Source organism: Natator depressus, chromosome 2, assembly GCF_965152275.1.
Source record: "Natator depressus isolate rNatDep1 chromosome 2, rNatDep2.hap1, whole genome shotgun sequence".
In the NCBI taxonomy this organism is placed as follows: Eukaryota; Metazoa; Chordata; order Testudines; family Cheloniidae; genus Natator; species Natator depressus.
In genome coordinates, this window is record NC_134235.1 from 86651459 (window position 1) to 86672042 (window position 20584).

At 41.7% G+C, this 20584-nt stretch overlaps 1 protein-coding gene across 6 annotated transcripts in view; it reads left to right on the plus strand.

Annotated features, from left to right (window-relative positions):
• Window positions 1-20584, plus strand: part of ANKRD12 (ankyrin repeat domain 12) — a 112071-nt gene that overhangs the window by 51749 nt on the left and 39738 nt on the right. For 3 of the 6 annotated variants that reach the window (XM_074944630.1, XM_074944631.1, XM_074944635.1), the window contains 4 exons: window positions 3062-3130; window positions 10855-11001; window positions 14057-14257; window positions 18171-18313. In XM_074944630.1, coding sequence (XP_074800731.1) covers window positions 3062-3130; window positions 10855-11001; window positions 14057-14257; window positions 18171-18313 — 560 coding nt within the window. The remainder of the gene's footprint in view (window positions 1-3061; window positions 3131-10854; window positions 11002-14056; window positions 14258-18170; window positions 18314-20584) is intronic. The other 3 variants (XM_074944632.1, XM_074944636.1, XM_074944633.1) reach the window with 2 other exon arrangements.

Below are 20584 nucleotides of genomic sequence, written 5' to 3' on the forward strand. Positions count from 1 at the left end.
TGTTTTTCTTTAAAATCATTTCATGACTTCAGAGAATTTACCAGGATTATACTAGTTTAAATCTAACCTCAAGATTACTTTGTCCATCCGTTTTGTATTGTCCTTTTAATTTGGTCATCTTTCTTGACTTTGTCCTCTGACATTATTAATAGTAAAGATACTTCTCACTTCTACATGGTTTATAAACATTAATTTCCTCTCAGTCCTAACCCACACCTTGCCTTCACACAGACCTATTAACTACTCTTGTTTCTGGTTTGTTTGTTTTTTAAACAGATGTGTACTCATATTTCTCATTTTAACCTATGGAAATTTGTGCATGGGATCATGTGATATGTCTTACTAAAGCTCTAATACGTTAATTATACTGCATCTCCTTTATCCACTAATGTTATTACCCTACCAAAGAAGCATTTGGGTTAGTTTGGCATGATTTGTTTTTGAAAAGCCCATGTTGCATATTTTCCTAAAGTGCTTAGAGGTTGATTTGTTGTTTTTGTTCTAGGAATTCACCTTTTTTCTAACCTTAAAAATAGGTACAATGCTTTTGCCTTGTGACATAATCTGTCTTCCATAAATTCTCCAAAATAATTGCCAGTGGTTCTGACGTTTCTTCTCTAGTTCCTTTATCACTTCAGTATGAATTTAATCAGGCCCTGATCATTTGAACCTCTACAGTAAGAAGTGCGGAAAAACATCTATTGCCCTTATATAGCTTTAAACATTTTTAATTGTTTTTAAAGATGTTAAGAAGAAGGCTACAGTAAAAGAGGAAAATGTTAAAGGGATGCTGTCCAACCAAATTGGGCCCAAAATTTTGAGGTTGCTTTTTAAACCTTTTACAAAATATAGTCTCTTGCAGAAGAAAGGTGGTTTTTTTAGGGAAAAAAAGGAAATTCCCTTACATATAGTTTCTAAGGGTAAGTCTACATTACGAAATTAGGTCAAATTTATAGAAGTCAGTTTTTTAGAAATCGGTTTTATATATTCGAGTGTGTGTGTCCCCACAGAAAATGCTCTAAGTGCATTAACTCGGCGGAGTGCTTCCACAGTACCGAGGCTAGAGTCGACTTCCGGAGTGTTGCACTGTGGGTAGCTATCCCACAGTTCCCGCAGTTTCCGCTGCCCATTGGAATTCTGGGTTGAGATCCCAATGCCTGATGGGGCTAAAACATTGTTGTGGGTGGGTCTGGGTACATATCGTCAGGCCCCCGTTCCCTCCCTCCCTCCATGAAAGCAAGGGCAGACAATTGTTTCGCGCCTTTTTTCCTGAGTTACCTGTGCAGACGCCATACCACGGCAAGCATGGAGGCCGCTCAGCTCACTGTCACCGTATGTCTCCTGGGTGCTGGCAGACATGGTACTGCATTGCTACACAGCAGCAGCAACCCATTGCCTTGTGGCAGCAGACGGTGCAATAGGACTGGTAGCCGTCATCGTCATGTCCGAGGTGCTCCTGGTCGCCTCTGTGAGGTCGATCAGGAGCGCCTGGGCAGACATGGGCGCAGGGACTAAATTTGGAGTGACTTGATCAGGTCATTCTCTTTAGTCCTGCAGTCAGTCCTATTGAACCATCTTAAGGTGAGCAGGCAGGTGATACGGATTGCTAGCAGTCCTATTGCATCATCTTCTGCCGGGCAGGCAAGAGATGAGGATGGCTAGCAGTCCTATTGTACCATCTTCTGCCGAGCAGCCATGAGATGTGAATGGCATGCAGTCCTTCTGCACCGTCTGCTGCCAGCCAAAGATGTAAAAAGATAGATGGAGTGGATCAAAACAAGAAATAGACCAGTTTTGTACTCATTTGCAAACCCCCCGCCCCCCGACTAGGGGACTCATTCCTCTAGGTCACACTGCAGTCACTCACAGAGAAGGTGCAGCGAGGTAAATCTAGCCATGTATCAATCAGAGGCCAGACTAACCGCCTTGTTCCAATAAGAACAATAACTTAGGTGCACCATTTCTTCTTGGAACCCTCCGTGAAGTCCTGCCTGAAATACTCCTTGATGTAAAGCCACCCCCTTTGTTGATTTTAACTTCCTGTAAGCCGTGTCATCAGTCGCCCCTCCCTGCATCAGCGCAACGGCAAACAATCGTGCATCTGAGTTGAGAGTGCTGTCCAGAGCAGTCACAATGGAGCACTCTGGGATAGCTCCCGGAGGCCAATACCGTCAAATTGTGTCCACAGTACCCCAAATTCGACCCAGCAAGGCCGATTTAAGTGCTAATCCACTTGTCGGGGTGGAGTAAGGAAATCGATTTTAAGAGCCCTTTAAGTCGAAATAAAGGGCTTCATCGTGTGGACGGGTGCAGGTTTACATCGATTTAACGCTGCTAAATTAGACCTAAAGTCCTAGTGTAGACCAGGGCTAACCCTATCATTGTAGTATTGTACTAGTACAGAGAACCTGAAAGTGAAATTGATCAGTAATTCACTATAAATAGAAAGAAAACTGACTTTTCTGGTTACAGGCGGAGAAATGTAAAAAGTAAACAACAAAATAGTGAAAGAGAAGTTAGATTTTTAAGACTTAACTTTTAACAGTCTAGGATATTCTGAGTGAAATCCGGTAGGTTAGGAATTTTTTAAAAATTTCATATTTAAACGTACACTCACTTTTTTAATAAGAAAATTATTTCAGTGCAAATAATACCTTTATAAAACAAAACAAATTAAATACAACAAGTTGTGAAGACAATAGTGTTCTGAGACCCAGAAAAGCAAGAATATTTTAACTCAAGGTTTCCATAATGCACTTTACTAAACCTTTCCTGCCTATTGCAGTATATTGTACAGTGGGCTCTATGAAGAGATCTTGGAGCAGTGAGTGATTTTACATATCGTATATGTTGCTATAATTGGTTGCATGATTCCAGGGTCCTGATCATTAATCAGAAATTTTCTATGGATTTATGTGATTATCTATTAAAAGCTGTGGAAAAACTAGTCCTGTAGTCTGACTAAATATCTAGAGATCTTTTTAAATGGTGTGTCAAAGTTTCTCTTTTGTATGCCATACTTCCCTCCACCCCTTTTCTCCTGTGTCTTCTCATTCTGTAGATTCAGATCCAGGACATACACATGAAAACTGGGGGGACAGATTAATACCTTCTTACAGGACATATTCAGGTAAATGTATTATCAGGTGCACCTGCTGTAGTCCAGTGACTTTTTGTTAACATTATTGTTAATTTCAGTGTTTATCGACTATTTAGAGTTTATTTTAAAACAGTTTGTGAATTCTAACAGAAAGGTGGATAAAGAAATGTTTCCTGAATGACAAAGGAATGACTGGAAATAATGGAAATAACATGAACATAATTTAATTTATATGGTACCTTTCATCACCAAGTATCCATAAGTGCAACTGTTTAACAGCATTCTTCAGTGCTAAGCAGTTAGGACAGGAATGTATTACTATCATTTGCTGAATACACTGTTCAAAATATAAAGTGGTGATAAACATAGGTAAACAGAAAACGTACAGTATACTGCACTGCAAACATGCAAGACAGATCTTTAAAGTGTGTCTAACTATATCAGTATTGGTTTTGGCCCATTATTTTGCCACGTTGAACATTGTTAAAATGACATTGAGGTGTAATTCTGAAATAAAAGTTAAACATATAAAACTTTTTTATAGAAAAGAACCATGGGCAATAAGTAGTATGAATTTATAAACACAAATCATGCCAGACAAACTAAAGCACTTTCTTTTGATAGAATTACTAAATTAGCGGATGAAGAGTACACAGTAAATAATCCATGGAGTGGATCACACCTCTCCATAGTTGAAACCAGAATAAAAAACTATAAATTCAGATGTGCACAGTTCTATAATTTTTCATGCTTAAAACAGTTTGGATTAAAATTGTTTTTGAAATTTTAAAACAAAAGTATGTATATATTGTTTGCTTCTCTTTTCCTCAGGGAGCATTAAGTCTGTAGAAACTGTAGGAATAACAAGCTTTGCAGGGAGGTGGCAGCAGGAGGGGAGCTTCAGAGTGGTCAGCAGACAGGAGTCTGGGTCAGGCAGAGGAGGGGTTTGTTACAGTAGATCTATGACAGAAAAGAAGGGAGGTGGGAAGGGAGAGGATAGGAGCAGAGGAGACTTTTTGGGGTAGGGGAGGAAGTGGACACAAACAGAGAAGGGACTGCAGGGAGCAAAGGAGGGCAGCAGAGAAGGGACTATTGCAGAGGACTAGAGGAGTATGGAATATGGTGTAGTCCTTAATGGAATTTAGGTTTCTAGATTCTTAAGTCACTTGAAAATTTTGCACTTAGTATATCAACAATGCCAACAACTCCTTTGCCCAGATTGACCTATTTTTTGCTTTATATGAAGAGTTTGCTCTTTTAGTGCACTTGCAATTTACCTCCTCTGTTACTACAGTCTGTACTAATAATATCTCCTCCAGCATTAAGATTATTGCTTTCACAAACTGCAGAATTCTTAAAAGCTTTCATGAAAAAAGATGATGAGGGGAAGATGGAAGAATGATATTGTACCACTATAGAGACTCCTCCAAATTTAAGATGTCTGCAGCCATAGTCTGCAAACTTCTTATATCCCTTAGAAAAAATCCTTGTTTTTAAAATAATGCACTTTATGGTCAGGGTAGGTTGATTTAAATCATGATTAAAACTGGTGATTTAAATCATTTTTATTTAAATCAACAAGCAGGAAACATAGATTTAATAATAACTTTTAATCTTCTTTTGCATTTGTAATTTTTAGTTTCTTTCCTAAGAAAGGTTGATTGTCATTGGCAAGTAACCATTAAAACATCTTGATATGCAACTACATATAGCCTTTATGCTAAATTTAGTACTTCTTTTTCTACTTTGAGTGATTGCTCATGTCCATTCCAATAGGTGCGTGCGCACACTGCGTGAACAGTCGTCGGAAGTTTTTTTACCCTAGCGGTACCCATTGGGTCGGCTGTGGAGCCCCCTGGAGTGGCGCCTTTATGGCGGTGTATATAGGTCCCTGCCGACCTGCTGCCTGCTCAGTTCATTCTTACCGCCAGTGATGGTCGTTGGAGCAACTGGTCTCTTGCTTTAGCAAGTGCTTCCTTGTGGTTTTCCCTGTATATAGTTGTTATCCTTCACTATCTTAGTCAGTTAGTTAGTTCATTAGTATGTTTAAGTTGGGGGGTTCCCCCCCAATATTTTTTCCCGTCGCCGGAGCATGCCACAGCCCCAGGGGTTCAAGCCATGCGATAGGAGCGGTAAGCCTATGCCCAGAGGGGATCCACATGCCGCTTGTCTGGGAGAGGATCATTTGCAAGACAAGTGCACCATCTGCAGAGGCTTCAAGCCCAGAACTAAGAGGGAGAGAGACTATCTCCTCAAGTTCCTTTTGATGGAGTCTCTCCAGCCCCAACTGGCTCAAGAGCCGGCAGCCTCGGTGCAGGACACTGGATCGGTGCGACACTGATCGCAATCCCCAGTGCTGCATAAGAAGAAGGCAGAATGGGGCCACTCCCCCGCCAAGAAGAGTGGACAGGACTCCAGCGTGGTGCTTCTCATGGTGGAAAACCAGAAGGCTGGTCCATCGGTCCTGGTACCATCGACTCCGGCCTTGAGGGGAGGTCCGACGACCCCAGTGTCGGTGGGCTCTCCAGTCCGGGAAGTGTTGGAGGAGGACCTGGACCTCCTCTCCACACCAGACACTTCTGAGGCTGCGCCGGATTTAATTGCCATGACGGCACAGTCCTTGGCCTTCTATTCCTGTGCACCGGTTCAGGTGCAGGTGGCGCAAGCCCCGGCTGTTGCACCACTTCCGATGGGGGCACCTCCTATCCAGTACTGGAGCAAGTCCACCATGATGCACCGCCATTCCCCATCGCTGTGGTACCACTCCCAGGCACCATCGGGATCCACCCCACCCTAGTCGGGCTCAGACTATTCATCGGAGTCAGAGGCAGAGTTGTACATGTCCTAATGCAGCCGGTACTGGTCAAGATCCCATCAACGGTCTTAGCACCATAGGGTGGAGGAACACTCGGTACTGATGCTGTCCTGGCCTCCCCAGTGGCAGGGACTGGTACAGTGGCCCTTTTGGACACCTTGGAGCTACCACCAGGGCCAACGGCATGGTTCCAGGGCAGCATCGGTGGTCTCTGTTGCCTGTGCCCCTCCTTCTGCAACATCCATTGCCTCTGATCAGTCCAGGGCTCCCAAGGACCCACCATGGGGTTCAGACCCTGGGCCTCCCGCATTGAGCGCAAGTCTACACTGGTCCTAACCCAGAAAATAGAGTTCATCGGGGCTCTCCAGGACTCCACTCAGGTCAGAGCCTCCCTACCCGAGTCCTGGTTCTAAAGCATCCAGGACATCATCGATAGCCTCCACCGGCTCCCAAATACCTTGGTCAGAAACTGCCTGAAGCTTCTGGGGCATATGGCAGCCTGCCCGTATGTAGTGCAGCACACCAGGTTGCGCCTCTGCCCCCCTCCAGGCTTGGTTGGCGAGGGTATACAGACCCAGATGGGACTCTCTGGAAAGACTGGTTACCCTTCTGTCCAAGATTCTCAAGTCCCTCAGCTGGTGGCTACAACCTCAAATGGTGTGTGCGGGAGTACCCTTCGCCAAACCTCAGCCCTCACAGTCACTGGTCACGGACACATCGCAGACGGGCAGGGGAGCGTACCTGGACAGTATCAGCACTCAAGGCATATGGTCACAACTAGAACTATCGCTGCATATCAACATCGGGAACTGAGAGCAGTTCGCCTGGCTTGCCAGACGTTCCAGGCCCATCTTCAGGGCAAATGTGTCTCCGTACTGGCGGACAACACCACAGTGATGTTCTATATAAACAAACAGGGTGGTGCTCGCTCCTCTCCTCTGTGCCTGGAAGCTGTACAACTGTGGGACTTGTGCGTTGCACACTGCATCCAGCTACAGGCCTCATATCTGCTGGGAGCAGAGAACTAACTAGCGGACCACCTCAGCCACTCATTCAATACTCATGAGTAGGCACATTGCCCTTTCGATCTTCCAGAGGTGGGGCTATCCCCACGTGGACCTGTTCATGACGCGGAGCAACAGAAAGTGTCAGGTGTTCTGCTCCTTTCAGAACCACAGTCATGACTCCATAGCGGATGCCTTTCACCTACTGTGGACAGGTCACCTGATATATGCGTTCCCGCCCTTCCCCCTCATACACAAGGTCCTCCTCAAGATCTGGCAGGACAAGGCTTCAGTGATTCTCATAGCACCAGCGTGGCCCTGACAGCACTGGTTCACCATGCTGCTGAACCTGTCAGTGGACAGGCCAGAGGCACTTCCTATGCTCCCAGACCTCATCACACAGGATCATGGCCAACTACATCATCCCAGCCCGGAGTCCCTCCACCTCATGGCGAGGAAACTCCATGGCTGAACTAGCTTGAACTGCAGTGCTCAGACTCTGTTAGGGAAGTTGTATTGGGGAGCAGGAAGCCTTCCACTTGCGCAATGTACCTGGCAAAGTGGAAGTGTTTCTCCATTTGATCACTACAGAAAGATACCACAGCAAGCCTCTGTTCCCCTTGTGCTACGCTACCTCTTGTACCTGAAGGAACAGGGGTTGACGATATCATCTATTAAGGTGCACCTGGCGGCCATCTCCGCCTTGCACCCGGGTGTGGCGGGCAGGTCAGTCTTTAGGAATCCCATGGTGGGCTGGTTTCTTAAGGGCTTGGATAGGCTTTACCCCCATGTGAGGCAACGCATTCCTCAGTGGGATCTTAACTTGGTCCTTTCTGGACTCATTCCTTTTGAGCCCCTGGCAAACCTGCCCCTTATCCTACCTTTCCTGGAAGGTGGCCTTTCTGGTGGCCATAACCTTGGCCTGAAGGGTCTCCAAGCTCAGAGCGCTGACTTCCGAGCCCCCCTACATGGTCCTTTACAAGGACACGGTGCAGCTACGCCCTCACCCAGCTTTCCTACCCAAGGTAGTATCACAATTTCACTTTAACCAGGACCTATTTCTACCGGTATTCTTTCCTAAACCTCATGCCAGCAACAATGAGCAAGCACTCCATTTCCTGGATGTCAGGCGTGCCCTAGCCTTCTACGTTGAATGCACAAAGCCATTTTGTAAGTCTTCACAGATTTTTATTGCAATCGCTGAGAGGATGAAAGGGCTTCCCATCTTGTCCCAGCGCATCTTGTTGTGGATCACGTCCTGCATCAGAACGTGCTATGACCTGGCTAAGATCCCAGCCCCAGTGTTGACCGCACACTCCACAAGAGAGCAGGCCACTTCTGCTGCGTTCCTCATACAAGTCCCCATTCAGGACATATGCTAGGCAGGAAAGTGGTCTTCCGTCCTCACCTTCACATCGCACTATGCTATCACTCAACAGGTGAGGGATGATGTGGCCTTCGGCAGTGCAGTACTGCAATCAGCAACTCGGTGAACTCTGACCCCTTCTCCGTCGAAACTGCTTGGAGTCACCCATTGGAATGGACATGAACAATCGCTCGAAGAAGAAAAGACAGTTATCTACCTTTCGTAACTTGTTCTTCAAGATGTGTTGCTCATGTCCATTCCAAATCCCACCTGTCTCCCCTCTGTCTGAGTATTCCGGCAAGAAGGAACTAAGCAGGCAGCCGGTTGGCAGGAACGTATGTACACCGCCATAAAGGCGCCACTCCAAGGGGCTCTACAGCCACCCCGAGGGGTACCGCTAAGGTAAAAAACTTCTGACAATTGTGCACACGGCGGGTGCGCACACCTATTGGAATGGACATGAGCAACACATCTCAAAGAACAACAGTTATGGAAGGTAGGTAGCCCTCTTTTTTTCCAAGCAAGAGGATACACTATATCCATAATAGGCATGGTGAGTGAAGTAATATCTTTTGTTGGTCTCTCTCTCACAAGAGAAGTTGGTCCAATAAAAGATATTGCCTCATCCACCTTGTCTCTCTCATATCCTGGGACCGACATGGCTACAACACAACTGCATACATCTATACACATTTATTTAATCAGTTACAGCTTAACCTATATTTATTCAGATTCTTAATCTTTATATTTTTATTATGTTAGAAAATGAATGATTCATTTTTTGTTTTCTACATTCTGAATAAATTTTACTTATTTGTGTCAAGCTGTATTTGGATAGAAATTGGAATTCAATCAAAATGAATGAAAATTGCATTTTAAAATATTTTTTTAGTTAAATAAAACTACCTTAAATATGTTGGATGCTTTTTTCCCCATATGTAAGTTTATCAAAGCATGTTTTGCATTTAAAATTACTATTTATTAAACAAAGGAAATTTGTTAGTAGTTACTGAATTGAACTCATTGTGGTCCTTCAGGGTTTTAGAACTAGTAGATCTCATTCTCTCAGACCTTGTTTTTATTCATAGATTGGAAAAGGAAAACAGGCTTTCCTGCTTTTTCAACTCTCAGGCATTTTCTCAACCCTCAGTGAGCTAATCCTTGAACAGAACTAGCTGAATAAACTGAAATGGAGAAAATTATTCTCTCTGCACTTGCAGAAGAGGCTACTGCAGTCAAACGCCGGTTTAACACTTCAGCAAACTATGGTTCCATGTGCCTAGCCAGTGACTTCCTCTAGTTCAGTGGTTTTTCTTTCTTTAAAACTTCAGCAGTAAACACTTACTACTTGGATATTTTTAAGTTCAGTTTTAAATTATGTTAATGGATTATGGTTAGTTTTGACCTTAATGTATTGTCATAATTTCTAACTTAATTTTAAATAGATTTATTTTCTAACAGAAAAATGTTTTTAATTTAAATTTTAAGATATTATTTTAATCATAGATTTTTATCCACTTTGCTTATAATACATGGGTTCTGTGCCTGCAAACCCTTAATGTGAATAATAGTTTTCAGGATCTGATCATGAAGGGAAGGGAAGATGGGAAGCTAGTGTCACTAGAGGGACAGAGCTGTGGTTGTAAGAGTAACGTAAATGCATTTCCATACTTTAAAATATTTGAGTTTTCTTTTGCTAGTATCCCAAGATATATTAAAGGACTAATTCAAGCTGACTTGGCTATGAGCATTAATTGAATTGAAATGATAATTAATTGAAGTGCTGATAAAATGTAACATATTCAGTTAGGGAGGTGTCTGCCACAGGAATGAGTGTGAGAGCCAATTTTACTTAGACCTTGTCTACACTGCAGGGATTGATCTAAGTTACGCTACTTCAGGTATATGAATAATGTAGCTGAAGTCGACGTACTTAGGTCGACTTACTGTGGTGTCTCCACCGTGGTGAGTCGACTGCTGCCGCTCCCCCATCGACTCCACCTGCTCCTCTTGCAGCGATGGAGTACAGGAGTCAATGAGAGAGTGCTCGGTGGTAGATTTACCGCGTCTAGACTAACCTCATGTCTGAGGTTAATGACGTGAATTCCCCATTATTTCTGATGTTTTCAAACTGGATTCTACAAAGCTCTAGAAGATATAGTTGGGAACCCTCTTGCATTGGGATTGGGGTACACTAGAGGTCCTTAAGGAATTTTCCACCTCTTGATTCTGTGAAAACTCGAAATTGTGACTACACATCAGTCTGAAAACAAGTTACTGACTTTATAGTTTTGTTATTTGTATGATATACTTTTAAAATCTTTAAGTGCTTTATTCATGAGCATATTGTTCCAGTCAGCTGAGAGCTATGACAAAACTAGGAGTTCATGCCCTTCTGACTGAAGAAAGAGTAACACAAATATACAAAGTGGGGCAGCATGACATAGTGTATTTTTTCTCCAACCTCCAGCTCACATAAATAATTGAAAATGGCTATTTCTGTCTGTGTGAGATTCTGTACTATAGTTGGCTATTTTTCAGAATCTTATTAGTGTGCTAATATTTCCAGAGAAAGAAGGCCCAGAGAAGAAGAAAATGAAAAAGGAAGCTGGAAGTAAGAAGTCGACACCAGTTAGCATTCTTTTTGGTTATCCACTTTCAGAGCGCAAACAGATGGCCCTTCTTATGCAGATGACAGCTAGAGATAACAGTCCAGGTGATACCAACTACCACTGAGTTACTGTTTCTCTCTCTCTCTCTCCTTCCTATAAACCCCTTCCACCTGTCAATTTTTTTCTTGTGTTTTTTAAAGCAGTCTTTGATTTAATCAAGAACTCTTCTGAATTTGCAGTGCAAAATTCTTCCCTTGGAAAATATCATCTTTGTAGAAAACTGCATTTTCTGTCAAATACTTTGATGGAAAATTCCTGACTATCTTTAGTTATAATATACAAGGGTTGCTGTGGTGACTGTAATTATGAATTTCCCATTTTTGAGTATTCCATCTCTCAACTGTCATGTTACATTTTCATTGGATTTTTGGGGGGTCGGGGAGAGGATTGGCACTTAATAATATATTCTTACTAGTTTAGGGTGCAATTCAACTGTCACTGAAGTCCATGGGAGTCTTCATATGAGGTGACATTATGGCCCTCTTGAAATCAGTGACAAAATTCCCATTGACTTAAATAGTCAGGATTTTCAACTGTGGGCTGGATCAGCTCCTTAGTGTCGAATGCTGTTTACAGGAATAAACTATAAAAATCATCCATCATAGGAGCTGTAATATATTTTTGTTAACATCACAACAGTTTAACTTCCATTTTAACATAAGTGTTTGTTTATGAAGTTAATACTTTAACAAAGATAGTCTGAAGGTAAATGACTAAATTAACTTTCAGAATTTGGTGGTAGTTGATAAACCAAGTTGTTCTGTTGTGGTTATAACCAGAGCTGTGAAGAGAAAGGTATTTCCATTTTGTGTAGGATTTTAATATTTCAAAATTTGGTTTCATTCTGATTTGGAAAGGAAATAAAAAATTTCAAAATTCTCCATGAAAGGGGATCCTGGAGAACCTGGTTCAGGAGCAGACTTTCTAGCTGGCTTCCCTGAAGCTGTGGACTCCAGAAGCCCTGGGGTCCTCAGCTCAAGGGCAGGCTGGCTGGCTACCTGGGAGCCACAGACCCTGAGAGCCTGGGCTGTCAAGAAGCCATGAGCTTGGGAGCAGGTCCTTCCAAAGCTTTCCAGCTCCCTATCAGCCTACTAAGTGAGTTGCAGAGGAGCCTCAGAGCTTGAGAGCCAAGGCTTCTAGGCTCTCAGCTGCCCAGCAGACAGGCTCCTGAAAACCCAGGAACCTGGAAGCCTGGGCTCCCCAGAAGCCAAGCTGCCAAAGAGTTGGATGGGGAAGCTGGTGCTTTTTCCACTCGGCTTATCCAGAGCACTTCATCCCATACTCAAAGTACACTTTATCCAGTTCTCTGGAATTCAAGAAGTTAGTTCAACGCTGGACTTGTCACAGGTTTCTTTATTGGCATACAATCAAACTACCCTTGAATTGATCTGGCTCAAGTATAGGGGATGGTGACAGATTATACCACACTTTCAGTTTACATAAACATGAATCAGCTTACATACACACTGACAATGTATTAACCAACTTACTACCTATATCACACACTTTATGATTGGGATACTAATTATTGTAACCAATCCATGTACACATCATGACCTGTTCACAAACTACAGAGTATGGTAGTAAGCAAAGCTGCATCTGGAAGCTTATCATACTGTTCTTGCAATTTATTTATCTACTAACTACATGTTATTTACAAGGCCACTTATAAGTTTATGCTTCGTACAGTGTTAACCTCTGTTTCCTTACTTCTCTTCCTTCCTACTTCTTACATTGTTCATGCAAGGCCTACAGCTGGCACGAAGTCGGGCAGGTTTCCCGTGGAAATCTGCCTACTCTGCTAGACTCTAAAAATCATGGACTGAACAGAGATGCTGGATTTATGGCTTATTACAACAATTTGAAACCCACTAACCCCCTCTTTTTGTCCTATGAGTGTAGACATGTTAACAGGACACTCTACCTTGAATGATCCCTTACAATATGTGCTAACTACTTATCTTAAACAATCTGTTCCACCTTGCATTTTGCTGTGATGCTGGGAGTATCTTTTCCAGACCTGAAGAAGAGCTCTGTGTGGCTGGTGTCTCTCACCAACAGAAGTTGGTCCAATAAAAGATATTGCCTCACCCATCTTGTGTTTTCTGTCAGACCTTCACCAAAATTGTCTCCACAGAATGTTTTCTCTGAGTATTGCTGACAATCTTTAATTACAATCTCATGACTTATATTTTCTACTTGAGTAGTACCTTCTGATTATTCTAGAACCATCTGTTATTTCAAATGGGTACATTTTTCTGTTTGTTTCTTTTTTTAATTATAAAGGATTTTTACTCCTGGAAGAGGCTGAATTGACATTCCTATAACTTGAAAACCGCTATATCCACAAAATATGTATATTTTGGGCAGCAGTTATACAAGCTGGTCACACTGCCTTACTCTGGGTTCCCATCTTTGTTGCTGAGAGGATAGTTCAGTGTCCATATACATTCAATTCTTCACCTCTCTGCTTAGAGACAATGAGAAGATTTTGGTGAAGTAGACTTAGGGCCAGATTTTTGAAAGTATTTAGGTGCCTAGTGGGATTTTCAAAAGTGCCCAAGAAGCTTAGACACTTTTGAAAGTCCCACCAGGAACCTGTCTGCACCATTAGATACCTAAATACCTTTGAAAATCTGGCCCTTAGCCCAGTAGGTCCAAAACAAATTGCTAACTTGTTACAGGTAGGCCACTGAATAGTCATCAATTGGTAACAACTTAGCAAAATCACCTCTTGTGGGAAATGGAGCCTTAGGTTGCTCTAAAAAGAGGCAATGCTGAAGTTTTTTGAACAATATTACTAAACTCAGATATGGAATTCATCCAGTCCTATGGTTTCATGAAATCTATTTGCAAGGAAGTGAGAGACTGTAGCAAATAGGAGGCCTTTGTACGCCTCCTTTACCTTTGCTACGTAACAAAGGAATATTGTGTTCCTGAAGGGATTACAGGATATTTCCATAAACTATGGAATCTATTAAAGGACATGACCAATTGTGGACACTGAAATTTGAAGATAGTGAGAATTTTTGCTTTACTTTATTTTACTTTATCTGGCTACAAAATTTATTATTGACTATTTTAAAACTTATTTTGTAGATTCCAACCTGCATCATCCTTTACAGACAACACCAACGCAAAAGAAAACACCAAGCTCCTCATCAAGACAAAAAGACAAAGTTAATAAAAGAAATGAACGAGGGGAAACGCCTTTACATATGGCAGCCATCCGAGGGGATGTTAAACAAGTTAAAGAGTTAATCAGTCTAGGCGCAAATGTGAATGTAAAAGATTTTGCAGGTAAGGTTGATATGCCTTCATTTCATTCAAAGTCAGCATTAGTCCCGAATTTGTTACTAGAGATCAGACTTACTTCCAATTTAAATCTGATGTGAATTAATACTGTAACTTAAAAAAAATTACCAGAAGTCTCTCAACTTGTGTTATAGTGGTTGTGAAGGTAGCTGGGGTAGTTGGTTTGTGTATATATTTTATTATTATTAATACGAGCATACAGAGGCCCCAATTTTGATCTGGACCTTGTTATGCTATGTACTGTCTTAAACTAGGGGTCTATATTTGAAGAACTTCTAACTGAAGATAATGACCAATATATGATGGGTGGTAAGAGAGAGACCAGCAACTTATACCATTTCTATTTATTTATACTGTCTTTCTCTCACTTGTTGGTTTTTAGACAGTTTTTGTGATTACACTAAAAAGAGACTTTTTTCTTACCTGCTTCGGAGTCACTTGTCTCATTAAACATTGGCCAGTTTTTTTGTTGACATCATGGTTGGAAAGGTATTTGAAGGAGGAGAGAGTAGTATCTTTGCAGATCAGTTCAGTGAGGCTGTTTTGTGCACATGCGGCAAAGTAGAAGACACCACAATGATACTTATAGGAGGCGGATGGCATTATTGGTGGGGCAGAACAGTAGGTAACATTTCATCAGCTTTGTCTTTATTGCTAATTACAGCTACTATTAATTTTTAATTTTGGTAGCACCTAGGAGCCCTAGTCATGGACTAGGACCCCATTGTGCCAGGCATTAGACAAGGAGCAGGGATCATCTTTTGGTTCTGTGCTTGTATGAGTATAAGACAAGAGACAATAGATGGATATTGGCCGATGGGAATACAAGGAAACAATAGTCAGCATGACAGGCAGTGGTCTTATCACACCTGCAGCCTAGTTGTTGGGGATTACAAAGAAACAGGTAGTTTTTGGTCAGCATGATCATCAAATGGTCTTAGCACACCAGCAGCCTAGTGCTTTTCATGGTTTTGTAGACATAGTGGAAAAGGAGAGTTTTAAGGAGGACAATGTGTTAGTTTTGCAGATGTTTATGGAAATCTTCTCCAAGCATAAGGGGCAATGTGGGAGAAAGCACAAAGATGCTTATTTGAAAATGTAACAAGTGGATGATGGAAGCTGGTATCATTGGCTGATCAGAAACAGGAGTTGGCATCTCGATAGTGAGTGAGAGATGATAGGCAGGGTGAGGATAGGCCAGAATGGGCCTTGAAAGTGAAGTCAAGCCACATATGTTTGTTGCAATAGAGAGGGAGGAGCCAGTGGGGGGATGCAAAGAGAGAGAGGTGTGACATGGTCAAAGCAATGGGCTAGGAAAATGATCTTGTAGCAGTATTCTGGTGGATATAAATTGGACAAGATTTTATCTTTCGGTGCCAGAGAGAGGATGTTGCAGTAATCAAAATCAAGGGATGCCTAGGAAATAGCTTTAGTTGTGTGGATGGACATGAAGAGTTGTATGTTAGAGATGTTTTGAAGAAAATCTGCATGATTTAGATTTTTGCCTAGATGTGAGAACCTATATAGCACTCTGAGTCAAGGATGACACCTGGATTACAGGCCAGAGTGACTAGCAGGATGGTGGTGTTGTCCACAACGATCGGGAAATGAGGTAGTGAGGTGAACTTTAGGGTGGAGGAAGATGGAGTTATGTTTTAGCCATGTTGATATCGAGCTGACAAATAGACGACAAATTGATGTCAGGCTGACAAGGTGAAAATTTAATTTGCCCAAGAGAGGGGTCTGGAGGAGAAAGGGAGATGTGAGAGTCATCATCATAGTGATGGTAGCTGAATTTGAGTTTGTCAGTGAGGTTACCCACTGATAAGGGGCCAAGGACAGAGTCCTGTGGAACCCTCTCAGAAAGTTGGTTGAGCATTGAGGAGGATCCTCTGGTGGACATGCTGATGAAGCAATGATTAAAGGGATATGAGGAGAACCAGGGCAGGACAGACTCACAGAAGCCAAGGCAGGCTAAGATTTCGAGATGAGCATGGGCAACAGTGTCACAAGCAGCTAAAAGGTCAAGGAGACTGAGGATGGAGCACTGGTTTTGTCCATTGGATAAGATGAGGTTATTAGACATTTTATTGAGAGCAGTTTAAAGGGAGTGCAATGGGTGGAAACCAGATTGGACAGGGTCTAGGTTTGAATCTGAAGAGCGGAACGGCAGACAGCAATTGTAAAAAATGGATGCAGTGATCTTAGAGATGAAAGGGAGAAGGGAAATGGAGCAGTGGTTGGAGAGGCAAATGGAGTTGGTAAAGGATGGGGATTTTTTAAGATGGGGGTGATTAAAGCATGCTTGTATTATAAGGGGACAGATCCAGAGGCGAGTGAGAAGTTAAGGAGAAGAGAAAGTGGGGAGGTGAGAGTGAGCGTAAGTTTCAGGAGACAGAATGGGGTCACTGGGGCAAGTGAGGGTATTAGGAGCAAAGCAGATGACAAATGTCTGTGTCTTTGACAGGGAAGGAGGAAAAGAAAGTTGTAGGAGGAGAAGGGGAAGGTCCTATATCTTGCCAGTTTTCTGTTGGAAGAAATCTATAATATTCTGCATGGGAAGAAAAGTGGAACAAATAGGAAAGGAGAGAATCAAAGCAGGCAAAAAGGTGGCTGCAGGCATGAGATTCATTTACGTTAGAGAAGTAGTGTTAGTTAGTTAGGCAAATAGCAGAACTGAAAGGGAAGAGAATTAATTTGTAGTCTACAAAATCAGCCTCATCCTGGGATTTTTGCCAGAGATAGATATTCAGTGGGGAGGAGAGGTGGGAAGCTAGGGATGGGGGGTTGATAGGACAGACTTTGTGACGGGAGATGGGCAGAGTCAAGGGTGAAGGAGATTGGTGCATGGAAAGAATCAACAGTCATATCAAGGGAGGAAAAGGCTGAGAACAGATGAGAAGTCTTCAATACTGATGGACTGGAAGTCACAGAAAGGCCAAGTATGGGGCGAGAGGGGAGGCTCTTGGATGATGCTGAAAAGAGGCCAGCTGATGGCTGGAGAGGGGTAACTCGGCAACAGAGAGAGGGAGAGTGAGCACTGCTTGGTGAAGACCAAGTCAAGTAAATGGCCCTTTAGTGAATGGGGGAGTTTAACTAGGGCTGCAGGTCGATTTAAGGAGTGAGGTAGAGAAAATGTGCAGCCTTGGTGGCAGATGAGTTTTTAAGATGGAACTTGAAGTCCCTGAGGATGAGAATTAATGCTAGTGGCTTTAATAAATAACTAAGAAATACCAGGAAATAAATTGGTTGGTTTATTTGTCAGTAGCTTATCTAGATTGATAAGGGGTAGGTGCTATTCACACCTGTACTCAACAATGTGAAACTGTCAGTCATTACTGTTGTATGTTCCATTACTCTAGAAGAACAGAGATTGGCAATTAGCATAAGCAAATTTCTTAAGGTGGAGGTTTGTTGTAATTCCAAATGTAGGCTGATTCAGTCATTTGCATATAAATCAAATAATGATGTGTCTAAAATATTTATTTACCAAGAAAGAATGAAGTGTATAATTAGGGTGGTGTTTTCTGGTCAGATTCTCAGTTTTGCCACAGACTTGCATTGTGAGCTCTGTGCTCAGTTTAATCATAATAAATATAGGATGCTTACCTACTCTAGTGTGCTAATGTGAGGCTTAAGATTTATAAAACACATTTGATCCTGAGATGGAAGGTGTTACAATAGTGCCACATTATGTATATAAAGTCCAGTATAGCACAGGAATTGGCTTAGGATATATATGTTGTGTGTACACACACACATAATATACACAACTTTTGAAATGACCCACATAACAATTATGTTTTATGCTGATGTTTTCAAGTGGTTTGTTTGGTTAAAAACAATACATTAATATTATAAGATCAAAAATTAAATATTCTGACCTCTATGATTACAGGTTGGACTCCGCTTCATGAAGCTTGTAATGTTGGTTATTATGATGTTGCTAAGGTTCTGATAGCAGCAGGAGCAGATGTGAACACACAAGGACTGGATGATGATACTCCACTTCATGATTCTGCTAGCAGTGGGCATAGAGATGTAAGTATGCTTTAGGAAAAAAAAAAAAGTAAATATCTGTATGTGCAAATGTTGAATCTAGTGAAAAAAGCATTGTAGTCTCTACCAAATGACCATATAATCTTGATTCTGCTCTCTTTGTGATATCTTAAAATCTTTTGTCTTGCTTTTTGCCCTTGTCAGTACTCCACTTGACAGATCTTTTGCCCTACTCTCTGCTTCAAAAAAATGTAGAAAGACTCTAAAAGCTATTGAATGGAAGCAGGTTAAAAACCAAAACATTTTACCTAAAGCTTTTTCTACAGTGTGTGTTTTTCAACAGAACACTTCTAAACTGCACTGTAGCTTCTAGTAAATATTTTAAATTGATACTTTATAGAGAGTATTTTTATAGTATTTCATACACTTACCTAGCTCCATACATAAGTCCATAAATAAATGGATCTCCTAATACTCTTCAAGACTTGACAGCAAGTATTGAATTCTTAAGGAAATTGAAATTATTTCTGTAGGTTTAGCTCCATCTATTTTCTCCATTTCTGGATTTGTGTTTTTTATCTCTGTACAGGATTTCTGCAAACTAGATGCTCCAGTCGTTGATCTTTTGTTTATTTGTTAGCACTTAAAATAAGGATTATTAATAAAGCTATGTGCTTTAATCACTGTACAAGAAATAAAAACATAGATCATCTGTACATCAAATGGATTATATTCTTAACAAGATAGGGTAATTTGGGAAATCTAGAATTGGAAATGACAAGGTTTTTTTGCTATATTATAATTGACTTCCTTCTTGTGGGTATCATGGCAGAAGAGGGCCTTCAGAATGGAGCTGAATGAAGAAAAGGATAGTAGCTTGGAAAACAGAAAATTGAGAATTCTAGGCATGTAGGAGGACCTGGATGGACAAAGTCACCAAGATAGTTGTGGAAGAAGTGTACAAAAGGGGCATGAAAGTTTCTATCATTAAAGGAATTAAGGGGATCATGTGATAAGAAACAAGTTCAGAGATGCATGAGCCAGGGCAGAATTATCTAGGCCTGTAAGGTAAGGACAAGAAGTTTTAATTTGTGGACATGGGGAGCCACTGGAGGGATTCATAGAGGGTTGGTGATGTGATTAGATCATCAGGCAAGGAAGATAATTTTAGACAGGATTTTGTAGTTTCCTCTTGTTTGTTCAATGCTTTCTGTTTTGTTACAAAAAGTATTTGGGAATGGGAAAGAGATTATTCTCCTAATGAATGATGGCAACAAAATTTTTAAATCTTCCTATTAGTTCATCTACTTGAGAGAGCTGAGTAGCTGTCCAGTTAGTATAATAAGTTACCAGAAATTCATTTTACAACTACTGAATTACAAAAAGACAAACGTTTCTTTTATCTAGTTGTACTTCTAAACCCAGTTATAGAATAAATACGTTTACAATTTACTAATTATATAGTGTAATTTATGTTTTTTGTCCATGTGGTTCAGATGGCCCGCATCTGGCCCCCACTGATTTTGTCTGGCCTGTTCATTTTTGTTAATCACAAGTTAAATTTCAAGTCTTGTGCATTTAAAAAAATATGCTAGCCAAACACTTCTCTCGTACCAGTTACCGCTACGAAGTTCTTGAGCCTCAAGCACCACTGAAAGGCTTGTATTGATATTGCCTACTGCCATTGCCTGTACTACAGGCCACAGCTGCTGCTGTGTGCTGGGTTGTTACCTCAGTTACCTGCACTCTCAGTTGTCAGCTCCTCTGCTGTCTCCCTCAAGCACTCAGGGAGAGCTAAATCGTTCCAGGAAGAAGTGTCAACCACTCAGATCTGGCTGCCAAATAGTGCAGGATATTGAAAGGGTCTGAAGAGAAGGAGAACGCTGGTTAATGTTGGAAGGAGAGGAGAATTCTGGCATGAAGGTATGGGACAGCCATCAGTAATGAAGAAGAGGAATAGGTCATGGCATGGGAATGCATGCTTGGTAAAAATAACTCACCATGCTGCCTTGTCTGATTCAGTTAGTTAAAAAAAAAATATTGTTACAACTTCTTTTCAATTTGAAAACAAGTAAATTCTTTCTTAATAAAAAGTTGTGGTCCTGCAGTTTTTCATCATCTTGTAGCAGTGGCTCACAGCCATTTTCTTCCTAAAACCCCAAAACCACCTGAGGCTTCTTGTCACTACACTTCTTGAAGTGCCACTTCCCCCTCCTCAGAGCAGAGTGCTGTGCGGATGGGTCAAGAAGAGTAACGGAGACCTGAGCAGTTGCAGCTGGGTGAGTGCGAGCAGGACTGGAGCAGAGGGGACAA